Source organism: Mytilus californianus, unplaced genomic scaffold (assembly GCF_021869535.1).
Source record: "Mytilus californianus isolate M0D057914Y unplaced genomic scaffold, xbMytCali1.0.p SCAF_14, whole genome shotgun sequence".
Taxonomy (NCBI): Eukaryota; Metazoa; Mollusca; class Bivalvia; order Mytilida; family Mytilidae; genus Mytilus; species Mytilus californianus.
Window position 1 is genome coordinate 5,124,155 of NW_026262626.1, and position 21,684 is coordinate 5,145,838.

Below are 21,684 nucleotides of genomic sequence, written 5' to 3' on the forward strand. Positions count from 1 at the left end.
CAGGCACAATCGCAACTACCATCTCGCCAGTGACAAGCACTGAAGGTACAACCGTGTCTCAGACTTCTGGCACTACAGTAACAAGCACCGAAGGTACCACTGTCTCACAGACTACTGGAACTACAGCTGAGACAACGACAGGCACAATCGCAACTACCATCTCGCCAGTGACAAGCACCGAAGGTACAACCGTGTCTCAGACTACTGGCACAACAGTGTCAAGCACCGGCGGTACAACTGTTCCTCAAACTACTGCCACTACAATATCAAGCACCGAAGGTACAACCGTGTCTCAAACTTCTGGCACTACAGTATCAAGCACCGAAGGAACCACTGTCTCACAGACTACTGGAACTACAGCTGAGACAACAACAGGCACAATTGAAACTACGACCTCGACAGTTACAAGCACCGAAGGTACAACCGTGTCTCAAACTTCTGGCACTACAGTATCAAGCACCGAAGGAACCACTGTCTCACAGAATACTGGAACTACAGCTGAGACAACAACAGGCACAATTGAAACTACGACCTCGCCAGTTACAAGCACCGAAGGTACAACCGTGTCTCAAACTTCTGGCACTACAGTTTCAAGCACCGAAGGTACCACTGTCTCACAGACTACTGGAACTACAGCTGAGACAACGACAGGCACAATCGCAACTACCATCTCGCCAGTGACAAGCGCTGAAGGTACAACCGTGTCTCAGACTTCTGGCACTACAGTATCAAGCACTGAAGGTACCACTGTTTCACAAACTACTGGAACTACAGCTGAGACAACGACAGGCACAATCGCAACTACCATCTCGCCAGTGACAAGCACCGAAGGTACAACCGTGTCTCAGACTACTGGCACAACAGTGACAAGCACCGAAGGTACAACTGTTCCTCAAACTACTGGCACTACAGTATCAAGCACCGAAGGTACAACCGTCTCTCAGACTACTGGCACAACAGTGTCAAGCACCGAAGGTACAACTGTTCCTCAAACTACTGGCACTACAGCTGAGACAACAACAGGCACAACTGAAACTACGACCTCGCCAGTTACAAGCACCGAAGGTACAACCGTGTCTCAAACTTCTGGCACTACAGTATCAAGCACCGAAGGAACCACTGTCTCACAGACTACTGGAACTACAGCTGAGACAACGACAGGCACAATCGCAACTACAATCTCGCCAGTGACAAGCACTGAAGGTACAACCGTGTCTCAGACTTCTGGCACTACAGTATCAAGCACCGAAGGTACCACTGTCTCACAAACTACTGGAACTACAGCTGAGACAACGACAGGCACAATCGCAACTACCATCTCGCCAGTGACAAGCACCGAAGGTACAACCGTGTCTCAGACTACTGGCACAACAGTGTCAAGCACCGAAGGTACAACTGTGTCTCAGACTTCTGGCACTACAGTATCAAGCACCAAAGGTACCACTGTCTCACAGAGAACTAGAACTACAGCTGAGACAACGACAGGCACAATCGCAACTACCATCTCGCCAGTGACAAGCACCGAAGGTACAACCGTGTCTCAGACTACTGGCACAAAAGTGTCAAGCACCGAAGGTACAACCGTGTCTCAGACTACTGGCACAACAGTGTCAAGCACCGAAGGTACAACTGTTCCTCAAACTACTGGCACTACAGTATCAAGCACCGAAGGTACAACCGTGTCTCAAACTTCTGGCACTACAGTATCAAGCACCGAAGGAACCACTGTCTCACAGAATACTGGAACTACAGCTGAGACAACAACAGGCACAATTGAAACTACGACCTCGCCAGTTACAAGCACCGAAGGTACAACCGTGTCTCAAACTTCTGGCACTACAGTATCAAGCACCGAAGGTACCACTGTCTCACAGACTACTGGAACTACAGCTGAGACAACGACAGGCACAATCGCAACTACCATCTCGCCAGTGACAAGCACCGAAGGTACAACCGTGTCTCAGACTACTGGCACAACAGTGTCAAGCACCGAAGGTACAACCGTGTCTCAGACTACTGTCACAACAGTGTCAAGCACCGAAGGTACAACTGTTCCTCAAACTACTGGCACTACAGTATCAAGCACCGAAGGTACAACCGTCTCTCAGACTACTGGCACAACAGTGTCAACCACCGAAGGTACAACTGTTCCTCAAACTACTGGCACTACAGCTGAGACAACAACAGGCACAATTGAAACTACGACCTCGCCAGTTACAAACACCGAAGGTACAACCGTGTCTCAAACTTCTGGCACTACAGTATCAAGCACCGAAGGAACCACTGTCTCACAGACTACTGGAACTACAGCTGAGACAACGACAGGCACAATCGCAACTACCATCTCGCCAGTGACAAGCACTGAAGGTACAACCGTGTCTCAGACTTCTGGCACTACAGTAACAAGCACCGAAGGTACCACTGTCTCACAAAATACTGGAACTACAGCTGAGACAACGACAGGCACAATCGCAACTACCATCTCGCCAGTGACAAGCACCGAAGGTACAACCGTGTCTCAGACTACTGGCACAACAGTGTCAAGCACCGACGGTACAACTGTTCCTCAAACTACTGGCACTACAGTATCAAGCACCGAAGGTACAACCGTGTCTCAAACTTCTGGCACTACAGTATCAAGCACCGAAGGAACCACTGTCTCACAGACTACTGGAACTACAGCTGAGACAACAACAGGCACAATTGAAACTACGACCTCGCCAGTTACAAGCACCGAAGGTACAACCGTGTCTCAAACTTCTGGCACTACAGTATCAAGCACCAAAGGTACCACTGTCTCACAGACTACTGGAACTACAGCTGAGACAACGACAGGCACAATCGCAACTACCATCTCGCCAGTGACAAGCACTGAAGGTACAACCGTGTCTCAGACTACTGGCACAACAGTGTCAAGCACCGAAGGTACAACTGTTCCTCAAACTACTGGCACTACAGTATCAAGCACCGAAGGTACAACCGTCTCTCAGACTACTGGCACAACAGTGTCAAGCACCGAAGGTACAACTGTTCCTCAAATTACTGGCACTACAGCTGAGACAACAACAGGCACAACTGAAACTACGACCTCGCCAGTTACAAGCACCGAAGGTACAACCGCGTCTCAAACTTCTGGCACTACCGTTTCAAGCACCGAAGGTACCACTGTCTCACAGACTACTGGAACTACAGCTGAGACAACGACAGGCACAATCGCAACTACCATCTCGCCAGTGACAAGCACTGAAGGTACAACCGTGTCTCAGACTTCTGGCACTACAGTATCAAGCACCGAAGGTATCACTGTCTCACAAACTACTGGAACTACAGCTGAGACAACGACAGGCACAATCGCAACTACCATCTCGCCAGTGACAAGCACCGAAGGTACAACCGTGTCTCAGACTACTGGCACAACAGTGACAAGCACCGAAGGTACAACTGTTCCTCAAACTACTGGCACTACAGTATCAAGCACCGAAGGTACAACCGTCTCTCAGACTACTGGCACAACAGTGTCAAGCACCGAAGGTACAACTGTTCCTCAAACTACTGGCACTACAGCTGAGACAACAACAGGCACAACTGAAACTACGACCTCGCCAGTTACAAGCACCGAAGGTACAACCGTGTCTCAAACTTCTGGCACTACAGTATCAAGCACCGAAGGAACCACTGTCTCACAGACTACTGGAACTACAGCTGAGACAACGACAGGCACAATCGCAACTACCATCTCGCCAGTGACAAGCACTGAAGGTACAACCGTGTCGCAGACTTCTGGCACTACAGTAACAAGCACCGAAGGTACCACTGTCTCACAAACTACTGGAACTACAGCTGAGACAACGACAGGCACAATCGCAACTACCATCTCGCCAGTGACAAGCACCGAAGGTACAACCGTGTCTCAGACTACTGGCACAACAGTGTCAAGCACCGAAGGTACAACTGTTCCTCAAACTACTGGCACTACAATATCAAGCACCGAAGGTACAACCGTGTCTCAAACTTCTGGCACTACAGTATCAAGCACCGAAGGAACCACTGTCTCACAGAATACTGGAACTACAGCTGAGACAACGACAGGCACAATCGCAACTACCATCTCGCCAGTGACAAGCACCGAAGGTACAACCGTGTCTCAGACTACTGGCACAACAGTGTCAAGCACCGAAGGTACAACTGTGTCTCAGACTTCTGGCACTACAGTATCAAGCACCGAAGGTACCACTGTCTCACAGAGAACTGGAACTACAGCTGAGACAACGACAGGCACAATCGCAACTACCATCTCGCCAGTGACAAGCACCGAAGGTACAACCGTGTCTCAGACTACTGGCACAAAAGTGTCAAGCACCGAAGGTACAACCGTGTCTCAGACTACTGGCACAACAGTGTCAAGCACCGAAGGTACAACTGTTCCTCAAACTACTGGCACTACAGTATCAAACACCGAAGGTACAACCGTGTCTCAAACTTCTGGCACTACAGTATCAAGCACCGAAGGAACCACTGTCTCACAGAATACTGGAACTACAGCTGAGACAACAACAGGCACAATTGAAACTACGACCTCGCCAGTTACAAGCACCGAAGGTACAACCGTGTCTCAAACTTCTGGCACTACAGTATCAAGCACCGAAGGTACCACTGTCTCACAGACTACTGGAACTACAGCTGAGACAACGACAGGCACAATCGCAACTACCATCTCGCCAGTGACAAGCACTGAAGGTACAACCGTGTCTCAGACTTCTGGCACTACAGTATCAAGCACCGAAGGTACCACTGTCTCACAGACTACTGGAATTACAGCTGAGACAACGACAGGCACAATCGCAACTACCATCTCGCCAGTGACAAGCACCGAAGGTACAACCGTGTCTCAGACTACTGGCACAACAGTGTCAAGCACCGAAGGTACAACCGTGTCTCAGACTACTGGCACAACAGTGTCAAGCACCGAAGGTACAACTGTTCCTCAAACTACTGGCACTACAGTATCAAGCACCGAAGGTACAACCGTCTCTCAGACTACTGGCACAACAGTGTCAACCACCGAAGGTACAACTGTTCCTCAAACTACTGGCACTACAGCTGAGACAACAACAGGCACAATTAAAACTACGACCTCGCCAGTTACAAACACCGAAGGTACAACCGTGTCTCAAACTTCTGGCACTACAGTATCAAGCACCGAAGGTACAACCGTGTCTCAAACTTCTGGCACTACAGTATCAAGCACCGAAGCAACCACTGTCTCACAGAATACTGGAACTACAGCTGAGACAACAACAGGCACAATTGAAACTACGACCTCGACAGTTACAAGCACCGAAGGTACAACCGTGTCTCAAACTTCTGGCACTACAGTATCAAGCACCGAAGGTACAACCGTCTCTCAGACTACTGGCACAACAGTGTCAACCACCGAAGGTACAACTGTTCCTCAAACTACTGGCACTACAGCTGAGACAACAACAGGCACAATTGAAACTACGACCTCGCCTGTTACAAACACCGAAGGTACAACCGTGTCTCAAACTTCTGGCACTACAGTATCAAGCACCGAAGGAACCACTGTCTCACAGACTACTGGAACTACAGCTGAGACAACAACAGGCACAATTGAAACTACGACCTCGCCAGTTACAAGCACCGAAGGTACAACCGTGTCTCAAACTTCTGGCACTACAGTATCAAGCACCGAAGGTACCACTGTCTCACAGACTACTGGAACTACAGCTGAGACAACGACAGGCACAATCGCAACTACCATCTCGCCAGTGATAAGAACTGAAGGTACAACCGTGTCTCAGACTACTGGCACAACAGTGTCAAGGACCGAAGGTACAACTGTTCCTCAAACTACTGGCACTACAGTATCAATCACCGAAGGTACAACCGTCTCTCAGACTACTGGCACAACAGTGTCAAGCACCGAAGGTACAACTGTTCCTCAAACTACTGGCACTACAGCTGAGACAACAACAGGCACAACTGAAACTACGACCTCGCCAGTTACAAGCACCGAAGGTACAACCGTGTCTCAAACTTCTGGCACTACAGTATCAAGCACCGAAGGAACCACTGTCTCACAGACTACTGGAACTACAGCTGAGACAACGACAGGCACAATCGCAACTACAATCTCTCCAGTGACAAGCACTGAAGGTACAACCGTGTCTCAGACTTCTGGCACTACAGTATCAAGCACCGAAGGTACCACTGTCTCACAAACTACTGGAACTACAGCTGAGACAACGACAGACACAATCGCAACTACCATCTCGCCAGTGACAAGCACCGAAGGTACAACCGTGTCTCAGACTACTGGCACAACAGTGTCAAGCACCGAAGGTACAACTGTGTCTCAGACTTCTGGCACTACAGTATCAAGCACCGAAGGTACCACTGTCTCACAGAGAACTGGAACTACAGCTGAGACAACGACAGGCACAATCGCAACTACCATCTCGCCAGTGACAAGCACCGAAGGTACAACCGTGTCTCAGACTACTGGCACAAAAGTGTCAAGCACCGAAGGTACAACCGTGTCTCAGACTACTGGCACAACAGTGTCAAGCACCGAAGGTACAACTGTTCCTCAAACTACTGGCACTACAGTATCAAGCACCGAAGGTACAACCGTGTCTCAAACTTCTGGCACTACAGTATCAAGCACCGAAGGAACCACTGTCTCACAGAATACTGGAACTACAGCTGAGACAACAACAGGCACAATTGAAACTACGACCTCGCCAGTGACAAGCACCGAAGGTACAACCGTGTCTCAAACTTCTGGCACTACAGTATCAAGCACCGAAGGTACCACTGTCTCACAGACTACTGGAATTACAGCTGAGACAACGACAGGCACAATCGCAACTACCATCTCGCCAGTGACAAGCACCGAAGGTACAACCGTGTCTCAGACTACTGGCACAACAGTGTCAAGCACCGAAGGTACAACCGTGTCTCAGACTACTGGCACAACAGTGTCAAGAACCGAAGGTACAACTGTTCCTCAAACTACTGTCACTACAGTATCAAGCACCGAAGGTACAACCGTCTCTCAGACTACTGGCACAACAGTGTCAACCACCGAAGGTACAACTGTTCCTCAAACTACTGGCACTACACCTGAGACAACAACAGGCAAAATTGAAACTACGACCTCGCCAGTTACAAGCACCGAAGGTACAACCGTGTCTCAAACTTCTGGCACTACAGTATCAAGCACCGAAGGAACCACTGTCTCACAGAATACTGATACTACAGCTGAGACAACAACAGGCACAATTGAAACTACGACCTCGCCAGTTACAAGCACCGAAGGTACAACCGTGTCTCAAACTTCTGGCACTACAGTATCAAACACCGAAGGTACCACTGTCTCACAGACTACTGGAACTACAGCTGAGACAACGACAGGCACAATCGCAACTACCATCTCGCCAGTGACAAGCACAGAAGGTACAACCGCGTCTCAGACTTCTGGCACTACAGTATCAAGCACCGAAGGTACCACTGTCTCACAGACTACTGGAATTACAGCTGAGACAACGACAGGCACAATCGCAACTACCATCTCGACAGTGACAAGCACCGAAGGTACAACCGTGTCTCAGAATACTGGCACAACAGTGTCAAGCACCGAAGGTACAACCGTGTCTCAGACTACTGGCACAACAGTGTCAAGCACCGAAGGTACAACTGTTCCTCAAACTACTGGCACTACAGTATCAAGCACCGAAGGTACAACCGTGTCTCAGACTACTGGCACAACAGTGTCAAGCACCGAAGGTACAACTGTGTCTCAGACTTCTGGCACTACAGTATCAAGCACCGAAGGTACCACTGTCTCACAGAGAACTGGAACTACAGCTGAGACAACGACAGGCACAATCGCAACTACCATCTCGCCAGTGACAAGCACCGAAGGTACAACCGTGTCTCAGACTACTGGCACAAAAGTGTCAAGCACCGAAGGTACAACCGTGTCTCAGACTACTGGCACAACAGTGTCAAGCACCGAAGGTACAACTGTTCCTCAAACTACTGGTACTACAGTATCAAGCACCGAAGGTACAACCGTGTCTCAAACTTCTGGCACTACAGTATCAAGCACCGAAGGAACCACTGTCTCACAGAATACTGGAACTACAGCTGAGACAACAACAGGCACAATTGAAACTACGACCTCGCCAGTTACAAGCACAGAAGGTACAACCGCGTCTCAGACTTCTGGCACTACAGTATCAAGCACAGAAGGTACCACTGTCTCACAGACTACTGGAATTACAGCTGAGACAACGACAGGCACAATCTTAACTACCATCTCGACAGTGACAAGCACCGAAGGTACAACCGTGTCTCAGACTACTGGCACAACAGTGTCAAGCACCGAAGGTACAACCGTGTCTCAGACTACTGGCACTACAGTATCAAGCACCGAAGGTACCACTGTCTCACAGACTACTGGAATTACAGCTGAGACAACGACAGGCACAATCGCAACTACCATCTCGACAGTGACAAGCACCGAAGGTACAACCGTGTCTCAGAATACTGGCACAACAGTGTCAAGCACCGAAGGTACAACCGTGTCTCAGACTACTGGCACAACAGTGTCAAGCACCGAAGGTACAACTGTTCCTCAAACTACTGGCACTACAGTATCAAGCACCGAAGGTACAACCGTCTCTCAGACTACTGGCACAACAGTGTCAACCACCGAAGGTACAACTGTTCCTCAAACTACTGGCACTACAGCTGAGACAACAACAGGCACAATTGAAACTACGACCTCGCCAGTTACAAGCACCGAAGGTACAACCGTGTCTCAAACTTCTGGCACTACAGTATCAAGCACCGAAGGAACCACTGTCTCACAGACTACTGGAACTACAGCTGAGACAACGACAGGCACAATCGCAACTACAATCTCGCCAGTGACAAGCACTGAAGGTACAACCGTGTCTCAGACTTCTGGCACTACAGTATCAAGCACCGAAGGTACCACTGTCTCACAAACTACTGGAACTACAGCTGAGACAACGACAGGCACAATCGCAACTACCATCTCGCCAGTGACAAGCACCGAAGGTACAACCGTGTCTCAGACTACTGGCACAACAGTGTCAAGCACCGAAGGTACAACTGTGTCTCAGACTTCTGGCACTACAGTATCAAGCACCGAAGGTACCACTGTCTCACAGAGAACTGGAACTACAGCTGAGACAACGACAGGCACAATCGCAACTACCATCTCGCCAGTGACAAGCACAGAAGGTACAACCGTGTCTCAGACTACTGGCACAAAAGTGTCAAGCACCGAAGGTACAACCGTGTCTCAGACTACTGGCACAACAGTGTCAAGCACCGAAGGTACAACTGTTCCTCAAACTACTGGTACTACAGTATCAAGCACCGAAGGTACAACCGTGTCTCAAACTTCTGGCACTACAGTATCAAGCACCGAAGGAACCACTGTCTCACAGAATACTGGAACTACAGCTGAGACAACAACAGGCACAATTGAAACTACGACCTCGCCAGTTACAAGCACAGAAGGTACAACCGCGTCTCAGACTTCTGGCACTACAGTATCAAGCACAGAAGGTACCACTGTCTCACAGACTACTGGAATTACAGCTGAGACAACGACAGGCACAATCGCAACTACCATCTCGACAGTGACAAGCACCGAAGGTACAACCGTGTCTCAGACTACTGGCACAACAGTGTCAAGCACCGAAGGTACAACCGTGTCTCAGACTACTGGCACAACAGCGTCAAGCACCGAAGGTACAACTGTTCCTAAAACTACTGGCACTACAGTATCAAGCACCGAAGGTACAACCGTCTCTCAGACTACTGGCACAACAGTGTCAACCACCGAAGGTACAACTGTTCCTCAAACTACTGGCACTACAGCTGAGACAACAACAGGCACAATTGAAACTACGACCTCGCCAGTTACAAACACCGAAGGTACAACCGTGTCTCAAACTTCAGGCACTACAGTATCAAGCACCGAAGGTACAACCGTGTCTCAAACTTCTGGCACTACAGTATCAAGCACCGAAGCAACCACTGTCTCACAGAATACTGGAACTACAGCTGAGACAACAACAGGCACAATTGAAACTACGACCTCGCCAGTTACAAGCACCGAAGGTACAACCGTGTCTCAAACTTCTGGCACTACAGTATCAAGCACCGAAGGTACCACTGTCTCACAGACTACTGGAACTACAGCTGAGACAACGACAGGCACAATCGCAACTACCATCTCGCCAGTGACAAGCACTGAAGGTACAACCGTGTCTCAGACTTCTGGCACTACAGTATCAAGCACCGAAGGTACCACTGTCTCACAGACTACTGGAATTACAGCTGAGACAACGACAGGCACAATCGCAACTACCATCTCGCCAGTGATAAGCACCGAAGGTACAACCGTGTCTCAGACTACTGGCACAACAGTGTCAAGCACCGAAGGTACAACCGTGTCTCAGACTACTGGCACAACAGTGTCAAGCACCGAAGGTACAACTGTTCCTCAAACTACTGGCACTACAGTATCAAGCACCGAAGGTACAACCGTCTCTCAGACTACTGGCACAACAGTGTCAACCACCGAAGGTACAACTGTTCCTCAAACTACTGGCACTACAGCTGAGACAACAACAGGCACAATTGAAACTACGACCTCGCCAGTTACAAACACCGAAGGTACAACCGTGTCTCAAACTTCTGGCACTACAGTATCAAGCACCGAAGGAACCACTGTCTCACAGACTACTGGAACTACAGCTGAGACAACAACAGGCACAATTGAAACTACGACCTCGCCAGTTACAAGCACCGAAGGTACAACCGTGTCTCAAACTTCTGGCACTACAGTATCAAGCACCGAAGGTACCACTGTCTCACAGACTACTGGAAATACAGCTGAGACAACGACAGGCACAATCGCAACTACCATCTCGCCAGTGATAAGCACTGAAGGTACAACCGTGTCTCAGACTACTGGCACAACAGTGTCAAGGACCGAAGGTACAACTGTTCCTCAAACTACTGGCACTACAGTATCAAGCACCGAAGGTACAACCGTCTCTCAGACTACTGGCACAACAGTGTCACGCACCGAAGGTACAACTGTTCCTCAAACTACTGGCACTACAGCTGAGACAACAACAGGCACAACTGAAACTACGACCTCGCCAGTTACAAGCACCGAAGGTACAACCGTGTCTCAAACTTCTGGCACTACAGTATCAAGCACCGAAGGAACCACTGTCTCACAGACTACTGGAACTACAACTGAGACAACGACAGGCACAATCGCAACTACAATCTCGCCAGTGACAAGCACTGAAGGTACAACCGTGTCTCAGACTTCTGGCACTACAGTATCAAGCACCGAAGGAACCACTGTCTCACAGACTACTGGAACTACAGCTGAGACAACGACAGGCACAATCGCAACTACCATCTCGCCAGTGACAAGCACCGAAGGTACAACCGTGTCTCAGACTACTGGCACAACAGTGTCAAGCACCGAAGGTACAACTGTGTCTCAGACTTCTGGCACTACAGTATTAAGCACCAAAGGTACCACTGTCTCACAGAGAACTAGAACTACAGCTGAGACAACGACAGGCACAATCGCAACTACCATCTCGCCAGTGACAAGCACCGAAGGTACAACCGTGTCTCAGACTACTGGCACAAAAGTGTCAAGCACCGAAGGTACAACCGTGTCTCAGACTACTGGCACAACAGTGTCAAGCACCGAAGGTACAACTGTTCCTCAAACTACTGGCACTACAGTATCAAGCACCGAAGGTACAACCGTGTCTCAAACTTCTGGCACTACAGTATCAAGCACCGAAGGAACCACTGTCTCACAGAATACTGGAACTACAGCTGAGACAACAACAGGCACAATTGAAACTACGACCTCGCCAGTTACAAGCACCGAAGGTACAACCGTGTCTCAAACTTCTGGCACTACAGTATCAAGCACCGAAGGTACCACTGTCTCACAGACTACTGGAACTACAGCTGAGACAACGACAGGCACAATCGCAACTACCATCTCGCCAGTGACAAGCACCGAAGGTACAACCGTGTCTCAGACTACTGGCACAACAGTGTCAAGCACCGAAGGTACAACCGTGTCTCAGACTACTGGCACAACAGTGTCAAGCACCGAAGGTACAACTGTTCCTCAAACTACTGGCACTACAGTATCAAGCACCGAAGGTACAACCGTCTCTCAGACTACTGGCACAACAGTGTCAACCACCGAAGGTACAACTGTTCCTCAAACTACTGGCACTACAGCTGAGACAACAACAGGCACAATTGAAACTACGACCTCGCCAGTTACAAACACCGAAGGTACAACCGTGTCTCAAACTTCTGGCACTACAGTATCAAGCACCGAAGGAACCACTGTCTCACAGACTACTGGAACTACAGCTGAGACAACGACAGGCACAATCGCAACTACCATCTCGCCAGTGACAAGCACTGAAGGTACAACCGTGTCTCAGACTTCTGGCACTACAGTAATAAGCACCGAAGGTACCACTGTCTCACAAAATACTGGAACTACAGCTGAGACAACGACAGGCACAATCGCAACTACCATCTCGCCAGTGACAAGCACCGAAGGTACAACCGTGTCTCAGACTACTGGCACAACAGTGTCAAGCACCGACGGTACAACTGTTCCTCAAACTACTGGCACTACAGTATCAAGCACCGAAGGTACAACCGTGTCTCAAACTTCTGGCACTACAGTATCAAGCACCGAAGGAACCACTGTCTCACAGACTACTGGAACTACAGCTGAGACAACAACAGGCACAATTGAAACTACGACCTCGCCAGTTACAAGCACCGAAGGTACAACCGTGTCTCAAACTTCTGGCACTACAGTATCAAGCACCAAAGGTACCACTGTCTCACAGACTACTGGAACTACAGCTGAGACAACGACAGGCACAATCGCAACTACCATCTCGCCAGTGACAAGCACTGAAGGTACAACCGTGTCTCAGACTACTGGCACAACAGTGTCAAGGACCGAAGGTACAACTGTTCCTCAAACTACTGGCACTACAGTATCAAGCACCGAAGGTACAACCGTCTCTCAGACTACTGGCACAACAGTGTCAAGCACCGAAGGTACAACTGTTCCTCAAATTACTGGCACTACAGCTGAGACAACAACAGGCACAACTGAAACTACGACCTCGCCAGTTACAAGCACCGAAGGTACAACCGCGTCTCAAACTTCTGGCACTACAGTTTCAAGCACCGAAGGTACCACTGTCTCACAGACTACTGGAACTACAGCTGAGACAACGACAGGCACAATCGCAACTACCATCTCGCCAGTGACAAGCACTGAAGGTACAACCGTGTCTCAGACTTCTGGCACTACAGTATCAAGCACCGAAGGTACCACTGTCTCACAAACTACTGGAACTACAGCTGAGACAACGACAGGCACAATCGCAACTACCATCTCGCCAGTGACAAGCACCGAAGGTACAACCGTGTCTCAGACTACTGGCACAACAGTGACAAGCACCGAAGGTACAACTGTTCCTCAAACTACTGGCACTACAGTATCAAGCACCGAAGGTACAACCGTCTCTCAGACTACTGGCACAACAGTGTCAAGCACCGAAGGTACCACTGTTCCTCAAACTACTGGCACTACAGCTGAGACAACGACAGGCACAATCGCAACTACCATCTCGCCAGTGACAAGCACTGAAGGTACAACCGTGTCTCAGACTTCTGGCACTACAGTAACAAGCACCGAAGGTACCACTGTCTCACAAACTACTGGAACTACAGCTGAGACAACGACAGGCACAATCGCAACTACCATCTCGCCAGTGACAAGCACCGAAGGTACAACCGTGTCTCAGACTACTGGCACAACAGTGTCAAGCACCGAAGGTACAACTGTTCCTCAAACTACTGGCACTACAATATCAAGCACCGAAGGTACAACCGTGTCTCAAACTTCTGGCACTACAGTATCAAGCACCGAAGGAACCACTGTCTCACAGAATACTGGAACTACAGCTGAGACAACAACAGGCACAATTGAAACTACGACCTCGCCAGTTACAAGCACCGAAGGTACAACCGTGTCTCAAACTTCTGGCACTACAGTATCAAGCACCGAAGGTACCACTGTCTCACAGACTACTGGAACTACAGCTGAGACAACGACAGGCACAATCGCAACTACCATCTCGCCAGTGACAAGCGCTGAAGGTACAACCGTGTCTCAGACTTCTGACACTACAGTATCAAGCACCGAAGGTACCACTGTCTCACAAACTACTGGAACTACAGCTGAGACAACGACAGGCACAATCGCAACTACCATCTCGCCAGTGACAAGCACCGAAGGTACAACCGTGTCTCAGACTACTGGCACAACAGTGACAAGCACCGAAGGTACAACTGTTCCTCAAACTACTGGCACTACAGTATCAAGCACCGAAGGTACAACCGTGTCTCAAACTTCTGGCACTACAGTATCAAGCACCGAAGGAACCACTGTCTCACAGAATACTGGAACTACAGCTGAGACAACAACAGGCACAATTGAAACTACGACCTCGCCAGTTACAAGCACCGAAGGTACAACCGTGTCTCAAACTTCTGGCACTACAGTATCAAGCACCGAAGGTACCACTGTCTCACAGACTACTGGAACTACAGCTGAGACAACGACAGGCACAATCGCAACTACCATCTCGCCAGTGACAAGCACCGAAGGTACAACCGTGTCTCAGACTACTGGCACAACAGTGTCAAGCACCGAAGGTACAACCGTGTCTCAGACTACTGGCACAACAGTGTCAAGCACCGAAGGTACAACTGTTCCTCAAACTACTGGCACTACAGTATCAAGCACCGAAGGTACAACCGTCTCTCAGACCACTGGCACAACAGTGTCAACCACCGAAGGTACAACTGTTCCTCAAACTACTGGCACTACAGCTGAGACAACAACAGGCACAATTGAAACTACGACCTCGCCAGTTACAAACACCGAAGGTACAACCGTGTCTAAAACTTCTGGCACTACAGTATCAAGCACCGAAGGAACCACTGTCTCACAGACTACTGGAACTACAGCTGAGACAACGACAGGCACAATCGCAACTACCATCTCGCCAGTGACAAGCACCGAAGGTACAACCGTGTCTCAGACTACTGGCACAACAGTGACAAGCACCGAAGGTACAACTGTTCCTCAAACTACTGGCACTACAGTATCAAGCACCGAAGGTACAACCGTCTCTCAGACTACTGGCACAACAGTGTCAAGCACCGAAGGTACCACTGTTCCTCAAACTACTGGCACTACAGCTGAGACAACGACAGGCACAATCGCAACTACCATCTCGCCAGTGACAAGCACTGAAGGTACAACCGTGTCTCAGACTTCTGGCACTACAGTAACAAGCACCGAAGGTACCACTGTCTCACAAACTACTGGAACTACAGCTGAGACAACGACAGGCACAATCGCAACTACCATCTCGCCAGTGACAAGCACCGAAGGTACAACCGTGTCTCAGACTACTGGCACAACAGTGTCAAGCACCGAAGGTACAACTGTTCCTCAAACTACTGGCACTACAATATCAAGCACCGAAGGTACAACCGTGTCTCAAACTTCTGGCACTACAGTATCAAGCACCGAAGGAACCACTGTCTCACAGAATACTGGAACTACAGCTGAGACAACAACAGGCACAATTGAAACTACGACCTCGCCAGTTACAAGCACCGAAGGTACAACCGTGTCTCAAACTTCTGGCACTACAGTATCAAGCACCGAAGGTACCACTGTCTCACAGACTACTGGAACTACAGCTGAGACAACGACAGGCACAATCGCAACTACCATCTCGCCAGTGACAAGCGCTGAAGGTACAACCGTGTCTCAGACTTCTGACACTACAGTATCAAGCACCGAAGGTACCACTGTCTCACAAACTACTGGAACTACAGCTGAGACAACGACAGGCACAATCGCAACTACCATCTCGCCAGTGACAAGCACCGAAGGTACAACCGTGTCTCAGACTACTGGCACAACAGTGACAAGCACCGAAGGTACAACTGTTCCTCAAACTACTGGCACTACAGTATCAAGCACCGAAGGTACAACCGTGTCTCAAACTTCTGGCACTACAGTATCAAGCACCGAAGGAACCACTGTCTCACAGAATACTGGAACTACAGCTGAGACAACAACAGGCACAATTGAAACTACGACCTCGCCAGTTACAAGCACCGAAGGTACAACCGTGTCTCAAACTTCTGGCACTACAGTATCAAGCACCGAAGGTACCACTGTCTCACAGACTACTGGAACTACAGCTGAGACAACGACAGGCACAATCGCAACTACCATCTCGCCAGTGACAAGCACCGAAGGTACAACCGTGTCTCAGACTACTGGCACAACAGTGTCAAGCACCGAAGGTACAACCGTGTCTCAGACTACTGGCACAACAGTGTCAAGCACCGAAGGTACAACTGTTCCTCAAACTACTGGCACTACAGTATCAAGCACCGAAGGTACAACCGTCTCTCAGACTACTGGCACAACAGTGTCAACCACCGAAGGTACAACTGTTCCTCAAACTACTGGCACTACAGCTGAGACAACAACAGGCACAATTGAAACTACGACCTCGCCAGTTACAAACACCGAAGGTACAACCGTGTCTCAAACTTCTGGCACTACAGTATCAAGCACCGAAGGAACCACTGTCTCACAGACTACTGGAACTACAGCTGAGACAACGACAGGCACAATCGCAACTACCATCTCGCCAGTGACAAGCACTGAAGGTACAACCGTGTCTCAGACTTCTGGCACTACAGTAACAAGCACCGAAGGTACCACTGTCTCACAAAATACTGGAACTACAGCTGAGACAACGACAGGCACAATCGCAACTACCATCTCGCCAGTGACAAGCACCGAAGGTACAACCGTGTCTCAGACTACTGGCACAACAGTGTCAAGCACCGACGGTACAACTGTTCCTCAAACTACTGGCACTACAGTATCAAGCACCGAAGGTACAACCGTGTCTCAAACTTCTGGCACTACAGTATCAAGCACCGAAGGAACCACTGTCTCACAGACTACTGGAACTACAGCTGAGACAACAACAGGCACAATTGAAACTACGACCTCGCCAGTTACAAGCACCGAAGGTACAACCGTGTCTCAAACTTCTGGCACTACAGTATCAAGCACCAAAGGTACCACTGTCTCACAGACTACTGGAACTACAGCTGAGACAACGACAGGCACAATCGCAACTACCATCTCGCCAGTGACAAGCACTGAAGGTACAACCGTGTCTCAGACTACTGGCACAACAGTGTCAAGGACCGAAGGTACAACTGTTCCTCAAACTACTGGCACTACAGTATCAAGCACCGAAGGTACAACCGTCTCTCAGACTACTGGCACAACAGTGTCAAGCACCGAAGGTACAACTGTTCCTCAAATTACTGGCACTACAGCTGAGACAACAACAGGCACAACTGAAACTACGACCTCGCCAGTTACAAGCACCGAAGGTACAACCGCGTCTCAAACTTCTGGCACTACAGTTTCAAGCACCGAAGGTACCACTGTCTCACAGACTACTGGAACTACAGCTGAGACAACGACAGGCACAATCGCAACTACCATCTCGCCAGTGACAAGCACTGAAGGTACAACCGTGTCTCAGACTTCTGGCACTACAGTATCAAGCACCGAAGGTACCACTGTCTCACAAACTACTGGAACTACAGCTGAGACAACGACAGGCACAATCGCAACTACCATCTCGCCAGTGACAAGCACCGAAGGTACAACCGTGTCTCAGACTACTGGCACAACAGTGACAAGCACCGAAGGTACAACTGTTCCTCAAACTACTGGCACTACAGTATCAAGCACCGAAGGTACAACCGTCTCTCAGACTACTGGCACAACAGTGTCAAGCACCGAAGGTACCACTGTTCCTCAAACTACTGGCACTACAGCTGAGACAACGACAGGCACAATCGCAACTACCATCTCGCCAGTGACAAGCACTGAAGGTACAACCGTGTCTCAGACTTCTGGCACTACAGTAACAAGCACCGAAGGTACCACTGTCTCACAAACTACTGGAACTACAGCTGAGACAACGACAGGCACAATCGCAACTACCATCTCGCCAGTGACAAGCACCGAAGGTACAACCGTGTCTCAGACTACTGGCACAACAGTGTCAAGCACCGAAGGTACAACTGTTCCTCAAACTACTGGCACTACAATATCAAGCACCGAAGGTACAACCGTGTCTCAAACTTCTGGCACTACAGTATCAAGCACCGAAGGAACCACTGTCTCACAGAATACTGGAACTACAGCTGAGACAACAACAGGCACAATTGAAACTACGACCTCGCCAGTTACAAGCACCGAAGGTACAACCGTGTCTCAAACTTCTGGCACTACAGTATCAAGCACCGAAGGTACCACTGTCTCACAGACTACTGGAACTACAGCTGAGACAACGACAGGCACAATCGCAACTACCATCTCGCCAGTGACAAGCGCTGAAGGTACAACCGTGTCTCAGACTTCTGACACTACAGTATCAAGCACCGAAGGTACCACTGTCTCACAAACTACTGGAACTACAGCTGAGACAACGACAGGCACAATCGCAACTACCATCTCGCCAGTGACAAGCACCGAAGGTACAACCGTGTCTCAGACTACTGGCACAACAGTGACAAGCACCGAAGGTACAACTGTTCCTCAAACTACTGGCACTACAGTATCAAGCACCGAAGGTACAACCGTGTCTCAAACTTCTGGCACTACAGTATCAAGCACCGAAGGAACCACTGTCTCACAGAATACTGGAACTACAGCTGAGACAACAACAGGCACAATTGAAACTACGACCTCGCCAGTTACAAGCACCGAAGGTACAACCGTGTCTCAAACTTCTGGCACTACAGTATCAAGCACCGAAGGTACCACTGTCTCACAGACTACTGGAACTACAGCTGAGACAACGACAGGCACAATCGCAACTACCATCTCGCCAGTGACAAGCACCGAAGGTACAACCGTGTCTCAGACTACTGGCACAACAGTGTCAAGCACCGAAGGTACAACCGTGTCTCAGACTACTGGCACAACAGTGTCAAGCACCGAAGGTACAACTGTTCCTCAAACTACTGGCACTACAGTATCAAGCACCGAAGGTACAACCGTCTCTCAGACCACTGGCACAACAGTGTCAACCACCGAAGGTACAACTGTTCCTCAAACTACTGGCACTACAGCTGAGACAACAACAGGCACAATTGAAACTACGACCTCGCCAGTTACAAACACCGAAGGTACAACCGTGTCTCAAACTTCTGGCACTACAGTATCAAGCACCGAAGGAACCACTGTCTCACAGACTACTGGAACTACAGCTGAGACAACGACAGGCACAATCGCAACTACCATCTCGCCAGTGACAAGCACCGAAGGTACAACCGTGTCTCAGACTACTGGCACAACAGTGACAAGCACCGAAGGTACAACTGTTCCTCAAACTACTGGCACTACAGTATCAAGCACCGAAGGTACAACCGTCTCTCAGACTACTGGCACAACAGTGTCAAGCACCGAAGGTACCACTGTTCCTCAAACTACTGGCACTACAGCTGAGACAACGACAGGCACAATCGCAACTACCATCTCGCCAGTGACAAGCACTGAAGGTACAACCGTGTCTCAGACTTCTGGCACTACAGTAACAAGCACCGAAGGTACCACTGTCTCACAAACTACTGGAACTACAGCTGAGACAACGACAGGCACAATCGCAACTACCATCTCGCCAGTGACAAGCACCGAAGGTACAACCGTGTCTCAGACTACTGGCACAACAGTGTCAAGCACCGAAGGTACAACTGTTCCTCAAACTACTGGCACTACAATATCAAGCACCGAAGGTACAACCGTGTCTCAAACTTCTGGCACTACAGTATCAAGCACCGAAGGAACCACTGTCTCACAGAATACTGGAACTACAGCTGAGACAACAACAGGCACAATTGAAACTACGACCTCGCCAGTTACAAGCACCGAAGGTACAACCGTGTCTCAAACTTCTGGCACTACAGTATCAAGCACCGAAGGTACCACTGTCTCACAGACTACTGGAACTACAGCTGAGACAACGACAGGCACAATCGCAACTACCATCTCGCCAGTGACAAGCGCTGAAGGTACAACCGTGTCTCAGACTTCTGACACTACAGTATCAAGCACCGAAGGTACCACTGTCTCACAAACTACTGGAACTACAGCTGAGACAACGACAGGCACAATCGCAACTACCATCTCGCCAGTGACAAGCACCGAAGGTACAACCGTGTCTCAGACTACTGGCACAACAGTGACAAGCACCGAAGGTACAACTGTTCCTCAAACTACTGGCACTACAGTATCAAGCACCGAAGGTACAACCGTGTCTCAAACTTCTGGCACTACAGTATCAAGCACCGAAGGAACCACTGTCTCACAGAATACTGGAACTACAGCTGAGACAACAACAGGCACAATTGAAACTACGACCTCGCCAGTTACAAGCACCGAAGGTACAACCGTGTCTCAAACTTCTGGCACTACAGTATCAAGCACCGAAGGTACCACTGTCTCACAGACTACTGGAACTACAGCTGAGACAACGACAGGCACAATCGCAACTACCATCTCGCCAGTGACAAGCACCGAAGGTACAACCGTGTCTCAGACTACTGGCACAACAGTGTCAAGCACCGAAGGTACAACCGTGTCTCAGACTACTGGCACAACAGTGTCAAGCACCGAAGGTACAACTGTTCCTCAAACTACTGGCACTACAGTATCAAGCACCGAAGGTACAACCGTCTCTCAGACCACTGGCACAACAGTGTCAACCACCGAAGGTACAACTGTTCCTCAAACTACTGGCACTACAGCTGAGACAACAACAGGCACAATTGAAACTACGACCTCGCCAGTTACAAACACCGAAGGTACAACCGTGTCTCAAACTTCTGGCACTACAGTATCAAGCACCGAAGGAACCACTGTCTCACAGACTACTGGAACTACAGCTGAGACAACGACAGGCACAAACGCAACTACCATCTCGCCAGTGACAAGCACTGAAGGTACAACCGTGTCTCAGACTTCTGGCACTACAGTAACAAGCACCGAAGGTACCACTGTCTCACAAAATACTGGAACTACAGCTGAGACAACGACAGGCACAATCGCAACTACCATCTCGCCAGTGACAAGCACCGAAGGTACAACCGTGTCTCAGACTACTGGCACAACAGTGTCAAGCACCGACGGTACAACTGTTCCTCAAACTACTGGCACTACAGTATCAAGCACCGAAGGTACAACCGTGTCTCAAACTTCTGGCACTACAGTATCAAGCACCGAAGGAACCACTGTCTCACAGACTACTGGAACTACAGCTGAGACAACAACAGGCACAATTGAAACTACGACCTCGCCAGTTACAAGCACCGAAGGTACAACCGTGTCTCAAACTT

The 21,684-nt window shown here is 49.5% G+C and overlaps 1 protein-coding gene across 1 annotated transcript in view; it reads left to right on the forward strand.

Moving 5' to 3' along the window:
- Positions 1–233: 233 nt before the first annotated feature.
- The window catches only part of LOC127724875 (serine-rich adhesin for platelets-like), a gene marked incomplete at its 5' end in the record, with an annotated part of 88,573 nt that continues 67,122 nt past the window's right edge, over positions 234–21,684 (forward strand). Inside the window, one exon of the mRNA XM_052231880.1 lies at positions 234–1,437. Within this exon, the coding sequence (XP_052087840.1) occupies positions 234–1,437 (1,204 nt within the window). The remainder of the gene's footprint in view (positions 1,438–21,684) is intronic.